The sequence below is a fragment of the Pan paniscus genome, chromosome 11, assembly GCF_029289425.2.
Source record: "Pan paniscus chromosome 11, NHGRI_mPanPan1-v2.0_pri, whole genome shotgun sequence".
Classification (NCBI taxonomy): Eukaryota; Metazoa; Chordata; class Mammalia; order Primates; family Hominidae; genus Pan; species Pan paniscus.
The window spans coordinates 37,988,778-38,008,995 of record NC_073260.2 but is presented as its reverse complement, the minus strand read 5'-3'; the positions used below and the strand labels follow the sequence as shown (position 1 = coordinate 38,008,995).

The 20,218-nt window shown below is 36.8% G+C and overlaps 1 protein-coding gene and 2 pseudogenes across 2 annotated transcripts; 2 read left to right on the top strand and 1 right to left on the bottom strand.

Annotated features, from left to right (window-relative positions):
• Positions 1-1,909: 1,909 nt before the first annotated feature.
• Positions 1,910-4,531, top strand: LOC103786449 (zinc finger and BTB domain-containing protein 10-like; annotated as a pseudogene).
• Positions 4,531-5,370, top strand: LOC134728528 (zinc finger and BTB domain-containing protein 10-like; annotated as a pseudogene).
• BAAT (bile acid-CoA:amino acid N-acyltransferase) lies at positions 4,926-20,213 on the bottom strand. Of its 2 annotated transcripts, none has more exons than XM_034967892.3 (3): positions 15,904-20,213; positions 13,086-13,288; positions 4,926-7,826 (listed from the first exon to the last, which is right to left on the bottom strand). In XM_034967892.3, exons 1-3 carry the CDS (start codon positions 16,367-16,369, stop codon positions 7,374-7,376), a joined length of 1,122 nt encoding a protein of 373 aa, XP_034823783.1. In that variant the 5' UTR covers positions 16,370-20,213; the 3' UTR covers positions 4,926-7,373. The 2 variants fall into 2 exon arrangements, with proteins under 2 accessions (XP_034823783.1, XP_034823780.1); XM_034967889.3 differs by having other exon boundaries at positions 4,926-7,961; positions 15,904-18,743.
• Positions 20,214-20,218: the final 5 nt, after the last annotated feature.

Here is a 20,218-nt window from a genome sequence, read left to right as displayed (position 1 = left end):
TAATTCCACTTTGGGTATATATCCAAAAGTATTGAAAAGCAGGGCTTAAACACATCTTTATATACCAATATTCATAGCAGTATTATTCAAAATAGTCAAAAGGTAGAAAAAACCCCAATGTCCATCAACAGATGAATGACTAAATAAAATGATGAGTAAATACACATACAATGGAATATTATTCAGCTGTAAAAAAGAAAATTCTGACACATGCTACAAAATAGATAAACTTTGAAGACATTACATTAAGTGAAATAAGCCAGACACAAAAGGGCAAATAAGGATTCTACTTATATGAGGAACATAGAATAGTTAAATTCACAAAAACAGAAAATAAAAAGGTGTTTCCAGGAACTAGGGTAAGGGGAAAATGTTATTGTTTAATGGATATAAAGTTTTAGTTTGGAAAGATGAAAAAATTCTGGAGATAGACAGTTGTAATGATAGCATATCATTGTGAATGTTCTTAATGCCACTATACAGCATATATATTATAGAACTAAAAATTTTATGCCTGTTTTTTGTTGTATCTATTTTATCACAATAAAAAAGTCAGTATCTTTTACAAAGTTTTGTTCATAGTTTTTAATTAAGCAAAAATTTATCTAGATTCCTTTTTTGCTTAAATTTTTTTATTTTTATTTTAGATTCAAGGGTAAGTGTGCAAGTTTGTTATACAGGTAAACTCATACGACAGGGATTTATTGTACAGATTATTTTGTCACCCATGTACTAAGCATAGTACCCAATAGCTACTTTTTCTGTTCCTCTCTTTCCTGCCACCCTCCACCCTCAAATAGGCCCCAGTGTCTGTTATTCCCCCCTTTGTGTCCATGTGTTCTCATCATTTAGCTCCCACATATAAGGGAAAACCTGCAGTATTTGGCTTTCTGTTCCTATGTTAGTTTCTTCCAACTCCATCCATGTTCCTGCAAAGAACACAATCTTGTTCTTTTTTTGTGGCTGCTTAGTATTCCATCGTGTATATGTACCACATTTTCTTTATTCAGTCTATCATTGGTGGGCATTTAGGATGATTCCATGTCTTTGCTATTGTGAATAGTGTTGCAGTGAGCATATGCATGCATGTGTCTTTATGATAGAACAATTTCTATTCCTTTGGGAATGGAATCCTAGTAATGGGATTGCTGGGTCAAATGGTAGTTGTATTTTTAGCTCTTTGAGGAATTGCCACACTGCTTTCCACAATGGTTGAATTTTATACTCCCACCAACAGTGTATAAGCATTCCTTTTGCTCTGCAACCTCACCAGCATCTGTTATTTTTTGACTTTTTAATAGTAGCCATTCTGACTGATGTAAGATGGTATCTCATTGTGTTTCTGATTTGCATTTCTCTAATGATCAGTAATGTTGAACTTCTTTTTATATGCTTGTTGGGCATATGTATGGCTTCCCTTGAAAAGTGTCAGGTCATGTCCTTTTCTATTTTAACTCTGGCAACATTAGTGTGCCAGATTAAGGGTTGTTTTTTTTTTAAAGATTTTATCATGTAATTTAATTTTAAATATTTTTTTTTATTTTCCTGGTATGTGAAAGGCTAAAAAATATAAAGAACTGGTTTGGACTAGAAATATCCTCTATAATACAGAAAAAATATATTTTACTAGATATCAATAAAAATCCAGGTTGTCTTTTAAAAAATTACCAGGAATAATTACATCTCCAGGATCGTACTACTAAACTTTCTAAAAAGGAGGTAATTTTTATTGTAATTAAACTATTATATTAAAAAAGAAATTTTTAAGATTCTGTTTATGAAAGAAGTACATTGGTATAATATCTAACCCAAAAATATCATGAAAAAGGAAACAACAGTTTAATCTCATTTATTAATGTTAATTAAGACTACATCATGACCAAATGAGTTTCATTTCTCAAATGCAAAGATGACTAAATACTAAAAAATAATTTATTCCATTTAGATATCCAGAGAAAAACCATAGAATTATTTCTGATGATGCTAAAAAGGCACTTGAAAAACAATTCAAAAAATTCTTAGTTTAAAATATTTTTCATAGACTATACATCAAAAGATATACATGAAGCCAAACACCAACATCATACTATATAGGCAAAAACATTCCTCCTAAAGTCCCAAACAGGAAATAAGAAAATTACACCTATTATGACAACTATTATATAACTTTGGACTGGAGGTGTTAACCATTACATGATTATTACTCATATAGTCAAAGGAGATGTTCCTATTGACTGGGTCTATGAAATATGACCACTTCTATAACTGAAAGAGGAGGGAGGCTATTAGTCTCACTCAACAAAATGGAATGATTTTACTCTAAACAGAGGGAGTATCAGAAAGCAGATAGAAGGAAAAGAGTTTAGGCACACACAACCAAAGTGTCCTCAATTTACTTCCACTACTCTAATTCTTCACTGGCTCCCCACCTACCTACAAAACGATTCAAAATATATTTCTTGTCATCCATCTTCACCTTGATTATCCACCAATCACCTTCCACTTCCATACATTGCAATTTAATAGCTCAGAAATATTTGGGCTATGACTTGCCCCTTAGAGAAAACCCCTCAAAGTTGACCTTGGACAAGGTTATTTGGATTGCACTATGCCCAGGACCATAAAATTATGTCCTGCAAGCCAAATAACCTACAGCCTATTTTTGTACTGCTTGTGGGTTAAGAATGGCTTTTACATTTGTAAATACTTGGAGAAAAAATAAAAAGAAAATATTATTTTGTGACGCAAAGACTATATGCAAATTTTAGTGTCCATAAATCAAGTTTAATTGAAACACAGACAGTCATTCATTATTCATTACACACTGTCCATAGGTGTTGCTGTGCTATCATGGCAGAGCTGAGTAATAGTGACAGCGACCTTATGACTTGCAATACTGAAAATATTTGCTCTCTAATACTTTACAGAAAGAGTTTACCAGCTCCTAATCTAGAGACACACAATCCCCTCATCATGGCTGTGTCCTCAAGTTGCAATTCTGTGAATTTCATATGGTTCCTTTCCCATTGCTGAGAATGCCAAAATGTTGGACATTTTTAAGCACAAAAATAAGTTTATTTAATTTTATTAGATTTTGCTGAATTATTGATTGTAGACCCATTCTATGATCTTATATCCATATCAACTTCCATATTGCCTTAAACTAATAGATTATTTTCCCAGATCTAGTTTTCCAATAATAATTGCTTTACTATTTTAAAATATCAGAGATCTAAGCATATTTAATTTGAGTTTCAGGACATCAACAAACATCAACCTCTGATTCATTTCATGTCTCTTTTATAAGCCAAGGCATTCTGTAGTTTCTCAGTGGCAGTCTTTTTTCCCTTATGTATTGCTATGATTGCAAACTGGAATATTTTAGGTCAGGTAGAACTCTAAGTTTACTTCTACAAATATGGGACTCTCAGCGTATGATATTGGGTTAAGTAGAAATCATTTTTCCCTTTTAAAGTTAAGGCGACCATTCTCAGTCCTCTTGCCGTTCTCTTGCTGTGACTTCCTTCTTACAGTAAAAGATCGAAGACATTCCTCTGTGAAGGGCAGGAGTGTAGGAGCTGGTGAAGGAGAGACTGTCCAGAACCTCCCGCTCATGCGGTCCAAGTCTCTAGTGCAGAAGCTGCAGTGCTCCTCAAAGACCTTGTAGCTCAAGGACTTTCCCTAGCTGCAATATTCCAAGGATACTGGCCTTATATCTTGAGGTTGGTGCCAAATGACCCCATGGATGACGGAGGTCTGAACCTTCCCCAAGTGGGACATGATGAGCTTTCTTGGGAGACCGACAACAACAAAAACACCCTTCTCCTGTGGTACCTCATCTCTGTTGAGGACAGACTCCATGGAGATAATGCCAAGGAGTCAAGAATACCATCAGAGGAGGGGTACTGTGAGTTTACTAGCAGACCAAATGAGAACTGTTACTGCTGTCAACTTCTGTGACAACAAAATGAACAAAAAAGAAAGGTAACCTTTGTGGTGTCAGCACTGAAGTAAGCAGAAAATCTGTAAGGCTCCTAAGAACATCCTGGTTGCTGGCAGCCATTTCTTTAAGACTTTATATAGTGTTAAAAACTAAGAAAGCCCTAACCGAAATAATACTACCCACTTAGATACTGCAGCAGTCAAAATTTTTCAGTCCTTGTGGACTTCTTGTATTCTGGTAACCTGGTACTCACAAGCCAAAATAATGACAGTGGCCTATCTTCAAACAAGTGAAATTTCAAACTTGCTGAAATTTTATTACAGATGCCTAAATTTATTAAAGATTAAATATAAGCATTAAATCAGAAGTTCCATGGGTCTGCAGTTGTGGACTATAATAATAGAAAACCAGGCTGGGCATGGTGGCTCATGCCTGTAATCCCAGCACTTTGGGAGGCCAATGTACATGGATCACTTGAGGCCAGGAGTTCAAGATCTGCCTGGCATACATGGCAAAACCCTGTCTCTACTGAAAATACAGAATTAGCCAAGGATGGTGGCTCACGCCTGTAATCCCAGCTACTCGGGAGGCATGAGAATTGCTTGAACCTGGGAAACAAAAGTTGCAGTGAGCCAAGATTGTGCCACTACCCTCCAGCCTGGGTGACAGAGCAAGACTGTCTAAACAAACAAACAAACAAACAAAATTCAGTTAATAGAGATGGTCTGTCTTCATCATGGGATCAAAAAATTCCCAATTTTTGGGCAACATTAAATCTTACCAATTTGGCAAGTAATATAAAAACTGAAAATGATGGCTGTAATGTCAACAAGGGCCAAACAGAAAACTACCAAGTGAGTGACAATAGTTGGGTCCAGAATGCATCTCCTGAAATGGCTGAAAACAAATCCAAAGGTCAAACAAGTGTTTGCTTGGAATAATATGGGCTCCCAGGGAATTCAAGAAACTGGGAAACACGGAGGAAAAACCAAACTACAAGGAGATTTATTTATAATACATCATCTAATAATGAAACAAATTTGGAAGATTACTCAATGATGCAGCCATCTATTGCCTTTTCAGAGGAAAATACGCTACTCATATTTGAGTAGAAATCTTGGAAGAACCAGATTTGGATGTTGCTCTACTTTCAGGGCCAGATGATGATAAGAATGTATTGGCTGAAGCTGGGTCTAATCAAGATGGAGGTGATGTTAGAACTTCACATGATTTTATAATAAGTATGGTTTGATGCCTGGCATTTCAAGTGACTTCAAGTATGAATTGATACCAGATACTTTGATTTCAAATATGGATTATTGCCAGAATCTTGGCCAAAACAAGAAACTTGGGAAAATGGTGAATCATTCATGTTAGGTTGTTCTTGTGTTGCTATAAAGAAATACCTGAGACTGGGTAATTTATAAAGAAAAGAGATTTAATTGGATCATGGTCCTGCAGGCTTTACAGAAGCATAATGCTTGCGTCTACTTGGCTTCTGGGGAGGCCTCAGGAAGTTTACAATCATGGCAGCAGGTGAACGGCGAGGAGGCATCTCACATGGCGAGAGAGGAGGCAAGAAAGAGTGTGAGGATGGGGAGGAGGTGCCACACACTTTTAAACAGTCATATCTCTTGAGAACTCACTCACTATCATACTCTCATGAGGACAGTACCAAGCCATGAGGGTCCACCCCCATGACCCAAACAACTCCCACCAGGCCTCACCTCCAACACTAGGGATTACATTTCAGCATGAAATTTGGGCACAACAAATATCCAAACCATATCATCATCTCTAATCATGAATAAGTTAAAATGCCATCATTGTAGCTATGCAGCCAAATGCAAACAAACACTAAAAAAGCACTTGCTTATTCATACAGGAGTGAGATCATTTAGCTGTGACTTTTTACACTTGGAGAAAACATGTAAGAAAACATTTCTTGGTGCATAAGAAGGATAAAAATGCAAATGTATGGTATGTAAGATCATGTTAGCAGCCAGTGTTGGAGTAAGACATGGATCTTGACCCTATGGTTTTTGTGTAGACTGTTTCAATAAATCACAACCAGGAAGGCCAGCAAGTGTAGATGAGAGACAGGATACAGAATCCCTCATGATAAAGACTATGAGGAGAATGAAGTAGGAGAAGCTGATGAAAAGTGGGTGGATGATGGAGATCAGAATGATCCATCTCAATGAGATGAATTAGCAGATGTTTGTATGTCTCTAGATATTTAACTGACCCACTATATTCCTCAAGGATACTGCATTTGGACATAATACAAATTGGCAGTTTGGAATGTTGAACTTAAAGTCTTGCAAAATGTGGTACATGCTAGATGGTAGTTATGTTGCTATGAGGACTATATGATCAAAGCCTTATAGCAAAAAAAATTTTTTAATATTTGCAAAGGACTGTACAGCAAACAACCATGTGGTTGAATTACATGCAGTCCTCATATATTCAGTTGGTTATCAAACTAAAGTATTTTTTATTTATGGGATGTACAGTAACTATTGGGTCTTACGGAAATATAGTACCTGTCCTTATAGAGCTCACATTCATGTGCTACTCTAACATGACTGAAGAAATTCATTATGGAAGTACAGTGATAGTTGACCCAATCACTCAGTTTATCAAACTCCCCAGGCTAGCCTGTACTAGTAGAGTTGTGTTTCTATTTTTATTTTTTACTTTTATTAATTTTATTTTTAATACAGATTTTCAGTAAGGGGCATTTTCAACCTAATTGGTTCTATTTTCTTGTATTTTCCATTTTAATTTGCTTCATAACTTAAACCAAGGCTCTTCTAGTCTTAGTTATTATGTCTCAATTATGTGCCAATGGGCATGTTTTTAAGAACTGAAGAGGTAATTTATTGCAATGAACTAACTGACTTCCTCCATTCCTTCTTTCCTTTTTGACATGAATTTTACTACCCCACAAATGAAAAATGATGTTGCAAAGTTACTGTGGTGAAGTTGAAAAATATCACTAAAATGATTATAATTTAGTATTAATTTTCTCCTGCTGCTCTAATCTGATAAATTCTTACTATATAGTGTTTTCTGACATGGTATTTGGTTTTAGGTATCTGTTACTTTGGTGCTATTCTTGTTTGCCTTTTCTTATTTTTGCCAGTGTACTATACCTCAGTCCTATTTAGAAGACCTGATGGAAAGAAAAGTCATGTAAATAATAAGTAAAATGATTTGTTTTATGATTTATTCACCATGTCCAGTTTGGTTAGCTTGTTATGCAGTATAAGTGAAATATCAGGTTTTTACCCTATGCTCTTTTTAATCATTAAAATTAATACAAAATGTGTGTGTGGCAGTTGGGGGAGACATTCCACCATGAAAATTGAGAGAAGGTCCTGGTAAAGAGATTTGCTTCTTTATTTTCTAGGAATATCTAGTCTTCTTAGAGGTGACTGGTCACATCTGGAATGAGGTGCTTCCTGAGAAATCTCTGGATCTCCTTCCAAGCATGTTCCTGTGCAGCTGCGTGTGGGATCACCTCTCCTCCCCAGTGTAACCTCAAATCGTGGGTCGTTGAGGCACAGCACAGAGGAGAATAGGGAGGTTCTATCAGGTGGCCTGCCCCAGGGTAAGATAGCAGGGTCCAGTTGTTCTTCCCATGTCTCTTCAGCTGTCCTATGGCTTGTTCAGCATGTGCTTTGCTGTTGATAGTCTTATCACCTTCTCCTACAATGAAGAGGAATTGCCCCTGGGCCTCTTCAATAGGAAACAAATATTGACTGGCCCCATCTTGAGTTGTCTCAAAAGTGCGATAGAGCTCTAGTAACCCCAAGGCATTGATGGATATTAATTGTGCAGAATGGGGAAGGGGCTGATGGATCTGACCACGATATACCTGTGGAATGCCAAAAGGAAAGTTGGTTCCATTAATAAGTACCGTGGCTGTGACTTGCTTTAGGTAAATAGCCATAGATAGTCCAATCTGTACTCCTTGACATACAGAGACTACCCCAACGCCTGAGCCAAAGACCTGAAAAAAAATAATAGAAATGAGAAATTATTCTAGCCTTCATTTAGGAAAACTCCACAATCTCAAACAACCAAAGAACTTCACTGGCTAATGAGAACAAAGCAAGTATTAATCCTACCCACATCCCTAGCTATAGAGTTCTGGAATATATAATATGTATTCAAAAGAAATACTCCAAAAATATGTCAAGCTTTACCGACTGTATATTACGGATTCAGTATTGTCTTAGGTTCTGAGTTTAAAATGCCCTAAAGAAATGCAAATGTCGCAGGGAAAGTAAGAAATGGCACATGACTATTGTGAATAATGTGGGTCAGGGTATAGATGATTGGTACACTTTCCTCCCTTCAGAGGAAAGGACACCTTGTAGGAAGAGACTGAGAAAGAAAGTGAGATCAGTAGGATACAGTTGAACAGAGGATTCTAGATTTGCTTTGTTTTTTCCAAAAGTTTTCTCATTGTGGAGAAAAATGTCATAAAGGAGGCTTGGCTCAGCTTCCTCCCTCATTGTCAGTCATCAAATAAGCATCCTTAAATTATCTACCCTACGGCAAGCACTGGGAGTCACAGAGAGAAAAGGAACAATCTCTTGTCATTAAGGAACTCACTGCCAGATGAAGACACAGGAGGAAAAAAAAAACACAACAGATGATTGGAGCATCATAAATTCTATGATATGAGAATGTATGTAGGCTAGACTGCCAACCCAGATTAGCAGGGAATAAAGGCAGGATCAAAGAAAGGCTCTCAGAGGAAATGGGCTACAAAACAAAAGAGTCTTCGTATTAAAAAATGAAAGCCAAGCCTGGTTAACATAGTGAGACCCTATCTCTACAAAACTAAAAAATTAGTTGGATATGGCGTTGTGTGCCTGTAGGCCCAGCTACTCAGGAGGTTGAGGTGGAAGGATCACTTGAGCCCAGGAGTTGAAGGCTTTAGTGAGCTATGATTGTGCTATTGTATCCCAGCCTGGGCAATAGAGTGAGACCCTGTCTCAAGAAATAAAAATTACAAGAAAGTCAACAAGAAGGAATGGTATTCTATGCTGAGTATAGCAGACACTGTTAGTTGCCTACACAGGAGCCATTCTCCACAATTTCAAAGCTAATATGACCTTGATTTTGTGTGGCATAGCAATATATCCAGCCCCAAGGGATAAATTCTGATGGCTCCTAATCTATTTCCCTTTCTCAGCCTCTCTTCTAAGGCCAACATATTCTACCTAAGGACTTTTTGTGCCCCCCGTGCAAAATGACACAGAATCATGAAGAGAAAGCCTATGTTTATGATCATTCTTTTCAGACTAGGATGCTGGCCTGTTGACTTAATTCCTGAAACTGCCAGAGTCATTTTGTGACCTTCAGAGTAAGGCTAGAAAATTGCAGAAATGTCAGTCTAATCTCCTTGATCGAAAACTACACTGAGTTTCTAAGCCAAAGTTTGAACCACCTATCACCAAACCTGTTATGTAAGAGAATAAGATACCTTATGTTGATGTTTAAGCCACCATCAGCCACTTTTCTGAGAAATGTAGCCAAAACATTCCTAATGTATTCACCATAGGAGAAACTCATGCAAAAACTGAGAGGCAATGAAGAGCAAGGCATTTACAGGAACCACAAGTCGTTCTTCATTATTTTAATTTAGAGTATAAGGTGGGAAATAACATAATAAGTCTGAAACAGAAAACACCAACTTTATGGTGCATAGCTTTGAAAGATATATTAAGCATCTTCAGTTTTTTTCCTAACTAAGGAGGAAAATTAGGACAAATTTTAAGGATGGGCATAAGATAAGACTGAATAAGTATGCAGAAGTCAGATCATAGGAAGTTTTGTCTAACATGCTAGGAAGCCTGGCCTTTATCCTATAATAAATAGGGAGACTCTTAAGCAAGTGAGTAAAATAGTTGTGTTCTAGGAAGGCCCATTTTACAACTCTGACTTGCATAAATGGAGGCAGAAAAGCCACAGCTTAATGCACTGATATAAGCAGAAAATTATACTGTCCTGAACTAAGGTAACAGCAGTAAAAATGAAAAGGAAACTACATGTTCATGAGTTATTTTTGAGTATTGAGTGTATTGCTCCCAGTTACCAATTTGGTTGGGAATTCTAAGGAGGAGTTAAAGAAAATTGTTCTTTGTGTCACAAAATAAAGCTCCGATTCTCCTTGAACACTGGCTCCTGGCAAGGACAGAGTACTAGAGAGAAGCATCACTTTTCTAAAACCTTTGTTGACTTCCTGTATTTATTTTAATTGATCTCCTATATTTTAAAGGCATTTTATAAACCAATGTTTGGGATATTTTCCCTACTACTTAGAAACACATGAATCAATATACAACTCATGCCAAACTGATGAAAATGTGAGAAATTCTTAGGGTAAGAGGGAAAAAAAAAAACTAAACAAATGGAATGAGTCATATATACTCTCTATTTCCTACCCTGTATATTTAACAGGGGTGGCTTGAATCAATTAAAAGTTCCTTTCAAGCTCTGAAATTCTGTATTTTTTTAATTTTAATTTTAATGTATTATTTTTTACTTTGTTTTTATTTTTTGAGACTGAGTCTCATTCTGTCACCCAGGCTGGAGTGCGGTGGCTCAATCTCGGCTCACTGCAACCTCCGCCTCTCCGGTTCAAGCAATTCTCCGGCCTCAGCCTCCCGAGCTGGAACTACAGGCACCCGCCACCACACCTGGCTAATTTTTGTATTTTTAGTAGAGTTGGGTTTTCTCCATGTTGGCCAGGCTGGTCTTGAACCCCTGATCTCAGGTGATCTGCCCACCTCGGCCTCCCAAAGTGCTGGGATTACAGGCATGAGCCACTGTGCCTGGCCTAATTTTTATTTTTAATTGACAAATAATAATTATACATATTTATGGTGCATAATGTGATATTTCAGTGCATATATACATGGTGGAATGAACAAATTAGGCTGATTAACATATCCATTACCTCACAAACTTACCATTTCTTTGTGGTAAGAACATTTAAAATCTAATCTTTTAGCAATTTGGAAATATACAATACATTATTATTAACTATAGTCACCATGCTGTGCAACAGATCACCACATCTTAGTCTTCTTGTCTAACAGAAACTTTGTACCCTTTGACCTACCTTTCTCCCCCACCCCTCCCAATCCTATATCTTAATATATAAGATAGAGAGCGACAGTTATGTTAAGGAAAGATGGGAACTCAGAGTGGATTTGGCCATGAAAGATAAAGTAAAAGCAAGTATAACATGAAAGAACAAAAAAGCATGACTCATATCTGTGCAGGCTTTTTAATATGTTTCTGTCCCTTGCCAAAACAGTAACTCTTGTTACAACTTCTACCACAAAATTTGGGATCAGGAAATTATGAGTTCTTAGAAGTTACTTAAAATCAACACATAGAGAAATAAGACCTGCAAGAAAGATCTCTGTTCTATCATCCTGCAGAAGAGACAATGTGAAGTAGGTTTAATGGAATTTCTCAGAGTCTGGGGAAAAAAATCTGGTTTCCAGGCCTGGATTAATCATTAACTAGCTATCTATGTGACACTGGCAAGAACAGTGATGAAAAAGTCATACAGCAAATATAAGGGGAACGAGGCAAAGACAGTGAAAAAAGAGAATCACATAACCTCTCCACTTCTCATCTAAGCCAAGAAGAAGGCTCACAATGATAATATTGACTGACATTTCGAGGGCAGTTCCATTATATGCATCAAAAATAGCCATTTAAAATGTTCACTACATCAGTAGATTGTCAGTAATTGTTGCTTATCTTATTTCTGCAAACCTGATTATATTTTGGTGATCCTTATATAAAAAACCATGTAGTATGGAGATTTAATTTTATTTCAATTCTTATTAAAAAAAAAAATAGAGGCCAAGGCAGGTGGATCACTTGAGGTCAGGAGTTGGAGACCAGCTTTCCCAATATGGCAAAACCCCGTCTCTACTAAAAATACAAAAATTAGCCAGGTGTGGTGGCACGCGCCTATAGTCCCAGCTACTCAGGAGGCTGAGGTAGGAAAATTGCTTGAACCTGGGAGGTGGAGGTTGCAGTGAGCTGAGATTGTGCCACTGCCTCTAGCCTAGGCGACAGAGAGAGACTCTGTCAAAAAAAAAAAAAAAAAAAGAGGAAAGGAAAGAAAAAATATTGGGCAATTAACAAGGTTTAATAAACTCCAACTCTATCCCATATCATAGTAGCAAAGCACATGTTTAAAAATTTTTAAAGGCATATGGATTGGAAAGCACTAATAGTATTATGTTTAAGGGCTCATGAGTAACTAAAAATTCAGACTCATTCTTCAAAGAAATACAGATTATCTGTCCAGTTAAGTATAGTGATGAGAAAAATGATAGCTAGTTAATAATTAGAGCTATAAGATAAGGCTGAAGCAGTATGTAGAAGTCAGATCATAGAAAGTTTTTTCTAACATTTGTTCATCTTTGAGTGCTTAGTATTGCCAGGTTCTATGATAAGCATTTTGCATGCATTATCCTTTTTTTTTTTTTTGCTTTGTCACCCAGGCTGGAGTACAGTGGCAGGAACATGGCTCACCGCAGTCTCAACCTCCCAGGCTCAAGCGATCTTTCCTCCTCAGCCCCTGCTAAGTAAGTGGGACTACAGGTGCCTGCTACCACACCCAGCTATTTTTTTAGTATTTATAGAGAAAGAGTTTGGCTATGTTGCCCAGGCTGGTCTTGAACTGTCGGCCTCTATTAATCCTCCCATCTTGGCCTCCCAGAGTGCTAGAATTACAGGCTTGAGCCATCACACCCAGCCAGTCCCTTTTCAAAAAATAACCATAATATCCTATGACTTCTCTTAACTTCCAAGTACGATTCTCAGTGAACTTGAAATTCTATTCATGCCCATGTTATTTATAATTCACATGATTTATTTCTCATCCAGTGTCTTTTGCTCAGAAAGACAAAATTCATAGGAAGTTAGCCTGTGCACATTGTAGTATCAAAAGGCACTGGCTTCTGGCCAAGTGTCAGATCATGCCACTGCACTCCAGCCTGGGTGATGGAGCAAGACCCTGTCTTTTAACAAAAACAAAAACAGAAACAAAAAAACCCCAGGGACTCAAACCTACTGAAAAGACAAAAATTACCTTTGGATGTCTCAGGAGAAAGTTGGCAGCCTCCTCAAAATATTCCAAATCTGTTACTTCTGGTTTGGGGGGCAGGTCTTCATAGTTATGGTAAGCCAAGGCCAAGGAGGCGAAGCCATGACTGGCTAGGAGGCTGGCCCGAAATTCAAGCAGCCCACCCAAACCACCAAACAAATCAATTACCCCTGGGAAGAGACCCTCTCCTGAAAAATAACAAAACAGAATTGTACATGAAGAGAAGGTGTGGAAAAGATAAGAAAACTTGAAAATACAAAGCAGAAATACAAATGATTAGATAATAAAAGATAAAATAAATAAAGAAAAGATAATAAAAACAGAACACAAAGCAGAAATGCAAAATTACATTCAAATGTAATTTTGAAATTAACATTTAAATATTCAAATACAATTCCAACACTTTCAGCCTTCTACCTGGGGCAGAATTAAGGTCCATTGAATATATAATGGAACACAATATCTAGACGTTTGACTAGGAACTACATTCAAAGACATATTTACTCTCTGCAGCTGAGGAAATGGGAATTCACAGTAACTTCTATACTCTTGTTGTAAAGAAAGGCATATAAATTAGGCCAGGGCTTCTTAACCTATAAAGAAGTATACAAATAAGCTTTAGGAAATCCGTGAAGATCCTGAAATTACAATATATGCAAAATATGGTATATATATATTTGTAGGTGAATTTTACTTATGAGAGGTTCCACAGATTTAATTTGGTTCTCAAAGAAATACATGATTCAAAAAAATTTTTTAAATGATTGTATTAGCTAAAATCCTGACTTAACACTGCTCTGCTACATTCATTTGACTATACAGTGATGAAACCTTACACCTAAGCTTATGTAAATGATGAGCCCTTTTATTCAATAACGCCATGTTCATTTTTTGCAGGCTGACACGTGGTAAAAAGTAGGGACGGCCAGAGTATCATTCTACAGTCACTCTGTATAGGCAGCTTTTTTCCAAAATAAAGCAGAGCCCACACACTGAAAGAAACTTACGATGCACTTATTAGGGATATTCTATTCTTTTATAAGTGGTTTTAACTAAGACAGAGTGATCCCATCCATATTTGAAAGAAGTGGCTTGATTTAAAGGAGTATTGGGAATTTTTTAAAATTACTATAATTAAGTACAATGAATAAAGAATAAATAAAGTGAAGTTGAATATATCTTAGTTTTAAATTATCACTTGCATAAATGAATAAGGATATTTTTACCATCTGATTGACAAGAATGGGGGAACACTTAAAAGTACTGAGTCTTTTATCTTGGAAGAATATTACAGTCAAGAAATATTTGTGATCTGACTCAACCTCGTTATAACCTCACACAACTCAGCTCTCTTTTGTTCCCCCTATAGAAAACACACTTGAAGCAGGAGACCCAGCACATGCAGTGTTCAAGAGGATTCACAAACAGCACACCCTAAACCAGCACATCATCCCAAGATGGAAGGCCTGTACCAATAAGCAGATTTTTAACTGGGGTGGGATAATAGAGGCACAGCAATTTGTGCCATTTAATTCTTGGTCCCTATACATAATAAAGTGGTCTACATGCTATTTACTGGGTATTTTAAAAACTCAAATTTATCTGAACAAGTACATGGGTTATGGTGAATTTGGAAAGGAAAGCTTTTATTGCTTTTTTTCTTCTGAGAAATTAACTTTGCTTTATTTGGCCCCACAATAAACTCTGAGAAATGTACCAAAACATGTTTAAACCACTTATTTATTGGTATTTGGAGATTTCTGTGGGAAACTATGAGTGTTCTGATAAGTTTTATAGTCATTAGGAAGCATGCTATATTATTAGATTCATGGAATAGTCTATAAATACGTAATATTTATGAACTAGAGGTTACAAAGTTTCTTGCATCCTCTATATTTGCTGCAATCTTTCAGTCCATCTTATCTCCAGCTTGTTGTGGCAACAAGGTAATAACCCATGCCTAAACTGAAACTCAACCTGACAGAGCCTGTACAAGGATCTGGGATATGGTTTCCATCACATCAAGATGAGGGTCTTCATATAGCTATAAGATTAGAGCTATAAGATAAGGCTGAAGAAGTATGCAGAAGTCAGATCATAGAAAGTTTTGTCTAACATTTGTTCATCTTTGAGTGCTTAGTATTGCCAGGTTCTATGATAAGCATTTTGCATGCATTATCTTTTTTTTTTTTTTTTTTTTTTTTTTTTTTGCTTTGTCACCCAGGCTGGAGTGCAGTATCAGGAACATGGCTCACTGCAGCCTCAACCTCCCAGGCTCAAGAGATCTTTCCTCCTCAGCCCCTGCTGAGTAGCTGGGACTACAGGTGCCTGCTACCACACCCAGCTAATTTTTTAGTATTTATAGAGAAAGAGTTTGGCTATGTTGCCCAGGCTGGTCTTGAACTGTTGGCCTCTATTAATCCTCCCATCTTGGCTTCAATGCAGAAAAATTTAGCATAAATCCTAAGCTATGTAAAGCCCATAATGTAGGGACTCCATAAACTATATGTAGTCACATTCTTAGACAAGCTTCAGAATTGTTGAGATGAAACTTGAGCTGGAGTAGAATATTACCATTCTTGTTCAGACCCAAGGTTAACATTGATTGTAAGGCAGGAAGCAGTGCTCTAGGTATTATCCATATTCAAGTTAAATTTCTAGAGGGATAATGCATCTAAAGTGGAAAAACAATAATAACAATAACCAGAGTAATTCTACAAGCTATTCAAGCTAAATTTCTAGACGGATAATGTATTTACAGTGGAAAAACAAGAATAACAATAAGCAGAGTAATTCTACTCACCTGGAGGGAGAAAGAGAGCTCCTCGAAGGCGGCCTTCTCGAACCTTAATTCGTGTGACACCAGGTGCCACATACCACCTCTCCAAAGTCAGGCTGGCCTTTGGAGCACTGGCAACTTTATTGTTCACTATTAACTCTAAGTCATAAAGTTTTACTTGGATCTGGAAAGGCCTATTCATCACATCTCTTTTCAACAGTCTTGTTAATAGCTTTTCAGGTTTCAGAGACCAGAAGAGACCCATGGGGTGGACTCCCATATAATCCCCTCCAAGTGAAGAAGCATGATTCAGGTCCACCTCACCGAATTCATTGGCCCTATAGTGGGCTTGAGAATAAAACATGTCTCCGTTTTCATCTTCCAGTGATGCCTGAAAACTCACCATCTGAAAGGGAATCAGGCCTGTAGCTCGGATATGCACTGGCTCATCAACAAGTGCACTCACAGGGGTAGCTGTCAACTGGATCATTTTTTTAGTGTGGCACCTGGGATGATTCTTCAGGAATATCTTCAGCAAAACCTCAAAACCTCAAAAAAGAAAGAAAGAGGAGCAGTAAAATAAAGTAGAGATAAGGGTTGATGAAAGGTGAATTGAATCAGCAGTCAGACCACTTAGGAGTCAGTTCTAACCCTCTAGTTCTTTAGAAACTTCCTGATATAGTCTTCTAGTACAAGACACCTGAGAGCTTTCAATGAATTTCCAGAAGACAGTAAGCAAGCTGACAAATTTTATAACAATAATGAACCACTGTTAAAGAAGCAGCAGCCAAAATATGCATGAATGGTATCAATACATCTAGGAAGATAACACAATCTGTTATACAGAACCTTTAAAAGAAATCAGGTACAATGGAGGATAAAAATAAGATGTGGGTTTGAAAATATGGTTATTTATTGAACGTTTATATATATATGAGACATCTGACTTCACTCTAATCCCTTCCCCAAGTCCTGGAAACAGAATGCCTTGCATCCAAGAGTTTACCTGCAACAGAACATAAAAAAATAGAGGGATCATGGAATAGGAATACTATACAGCCATGAAAAAATGAAACCATGTCCTTTGCAGCAACATGGATGCAGCTAAAGGCCATTTTCCCAAGTGAACTAATGCAGAAACAGATAACCAAATACCTCATGTTCTCACTTTTAAGTGGGAGCTAAACATTGGGTACACATGGACAATGGGAACAGAAGACACTGGGGACTGCAAGAGGACAGACAGAGGGATGGGGGCAAGGGCTGAAAAACTACCTATTGGGTACTTAATATCAGGGTGACAGGTTCAGTCAAACCTCAGCATCATCACACAATATACCTCTGTAACAATCCTGCACATATACCCCCTGATCCTAAAATAAAAGTTAAAAAAAAAAAAAAACCCAGAAGGATCTTCTCAAAAGAATGAGAATAAAATCTTTGGAAAGAACAAAAGGGGTGGTGTGTGTATTGCTCTTTAGAGAAAAAACATCCATAGTTTTGTACTTAGGATTTACCCAAAGGAAAGCAAAACTAGAAGCTGACAGGCCATTCAGGTACATAAAAGTCTTGCTGAGCTTTTTGTAACCTTTTAAAAATTAAGAAATGCCCATCTCCTTTTGATTAGCGTGAAGGGAGCCACAAGAGTTACCACTGTTCTCTCTCTAACAAACACAACTATCTGCATAAACTACAAAATTAGTTTTGGGGTTGTTGGTTTTTTTTTTTTTTTTTGGTCTTTATTTTTGTTTTGTTTGTAACTCATTAGATTACTGAGAATGCAAAGAATCTACATGAATTGAACTCCAGCAAGTGACAAGCTGCTCCATAGGAAACAGGAAATTTTCTCTCCTACATGCTGATTTACAATTATGATAAAGCAGCAAAAAATAAACCCAACAGAAAAAAATAAGGAGAAATCAACAGAAAATTTAATGCACTTTTAATGGATTTGTGTGGATTGGTTTGATAAACTAGAATTCCAAGAAACTGTAGCCACAGAGTAAGTCTTTCTCTATCTGCCAACTTTCCATAGAGCTTCACCATGTGCTCAGACCGAGATCAGGGGTGCAAGCTGAAAGAAATCTGAGGCATTGCACGCCTTCATGTAAAATAAGGCAGCTGCCTTTCAATGAATAGGGTCAGAGGAGCAGAGTAGAGAGAGAATAGGGAATAGGAGATGAAAACACCCTTATATCATATTTCACAAACTGTTCTAAAGACAGCAAATTCTTGCTCAGCTGCTTTTCCTTGCTGTAAAATAAGCTACCAGTAATTCTAAACCAATCTAGAATGCATTGTTTCTAGACCAAATATAAGCATGCATACTTACAAAAATGCTTGGCAATGAGTACTTGGCCTATTTGTCCCCATAGCCATAAAAAATAATGTGATCATGTCTTTTGCAGGAACAGGGATGAGTATCAAATAGTTGAGGAAAGACTAGAATTTATTTTTAAATTCTGTGACTGACTTCCAAAAATTCCTTATCACTAGAAGTACTGGCAAAATATCAGATATTAAAGGATCAGATTTAATTCTTTGATATAAGCATGAAATTTTTACTGATAGCTTTCAGGGCTAGCATAAACCATTAAGTAACCCAAGAAGCATGAGAGACAAGAATGAAGTCTAGTATAAAATGCAAGGCAGGCTGAACAATAACGATGTTTTGTTTTATAGGAAAAGTCAACATTAATAATATACTCCAGAGAAACTATCACCTACTTGGATGTTTTTAACATTATAGCAAACTAAAACGTCAAGCTTCAAAATGACCAAACCTGTAACTTATAGATGGAACATTTTGCTGAATTTGTCATTATACTATAATTTATAGTGTTCAACATCTGAGGACTCAGCACTGTCTTGGCAAACAGACTAACTCCACCCGCCCATCAAAGGTCTCAGGGGTAGGGGTGAAGCCCTTTTCTCCCCATCAGTACTGAGCTTTATACCATACAAGAAATCAGTGAAAGGTAAACAACAAGGTACAATGTAATTCTATTATATATTTTGCATCTGTTATTTGTGACATATACAAGTATATTTTTGGTTTTGGAGCTATAAATTAATTTAGCAAGCTTCAAAGCTCATAAATTTTAACTTTTCAAATGAGAAGTAACTTTTCAAATAAAGTTTAGGACTTTATGGCTATTAATTTTACTATCAAAATGTCTGAAGGACTCCATTTAATAATTATAATTCTTCTAAATATCATTTGAAGAATTATTTGTGGACACTAGACTCAAGACTACACTAAATCCAAACAGTACACATGACCTAAGTTTTGAAGTTTTTCATCTCAGTTACCTGCCTTTCAACTTGCTACTTGCTCTCATGCTTTCATTCACTAAATACAAACTGTCAGATTCTTAAACTGGACCCTCTCCTCCAAGGCCCTATCAGATTAACTTTGTAAATATGCATCTTCAGTCTTTAAGCACCAACATTTTAAGCTGAGACTAATGCCTAGAGCCACATTTCTTATTATAAGTTCAGCACTAAAAATTCATAATTCTGGGGCATTAGCCTAAAATGTTCCTGAAAAGTGAACCAAGTTTCAGATATTTTCATAAATCTTGAAACTCCAAACTAGAATTCCAATATTTTAAAAAATATCTCTCATGAAGACAAGGCAACTGTATTTACTGCATCAACACTATTAAAGGATAACTGATAGCAACAAAGGGACCTACCCATATTTCAGAAGGCCAAGATTTGTCATGATAAAATCTAAAAAAATGGGCAAAGGCAATGAGATCCTAAATACCACTATCATAAAAATAATCAATTTCTATATTTCTATCTTCCTTCTGCTATAAGAGGAACCGAAGAAGTCAAATAGATAATTGTTCTGTCTGAGCCAACAATGAAATCTTTAAGAACAGGTATATTCCCTGTTATTCTCTCAGGGCATTATATTATACCTGCTTTATTTAAAAAAAAAAAACCTTCAAAAATAAAAATGAGTTAGCCTTGTGAATGTTTTGAAGCATAGTTTCTTGAATTTCTGTGATGAACTCTTCAAGCAATTCAATTTTTCAGCGTCATCACTCAAAATTCCCTTTGATATGGGATCTATCCCATGATTACTGATATGGTTTGGCTGTGTTCCCAACCAAATCTTAACCTTGAATTGTAATAATCCCCACATGTTAAGGGCAGGGCCAGGTGGAAATAATTGAATCACGGGAGTTGTTCCCCCCCATACTGTTCTCATGGTAGTGAATAAGTCTCACAAGAACTGATGGTTTTATACATGGGAGTTCCCTGCACAAGCTCTCTTGCCTGCCACCATGTAAGACATGCCTTTGCTTCTCCTTTGTCTTCTGCTATG

Excerpts from the sequence above, each read along its gene's own strand:
- BAAT (XM_034967889.3), bottom strand. The coding sequence starts at position 16,369 with ATGATCCAGTTGACAGCTACCCCTGTGAGTGCACTTGTTGATGAGCCA. Across the intron at positions 13,289-15,903 it reads AGCTCTCTTTCTCCCTCCAG|GAGAGGGTCTCTTCCCAGGG; the intron begins GTGAGTAGAATT and ends GTTATTTTTCAG. Across the intron at positions 7,962-13,085 it reads TTCTCCTGAGACATCCAAAG|GTCTTTGGCTCAGGCGTTGG; the intron begins GTAATTTTTGTC and ends ATTTTTTTTCAG.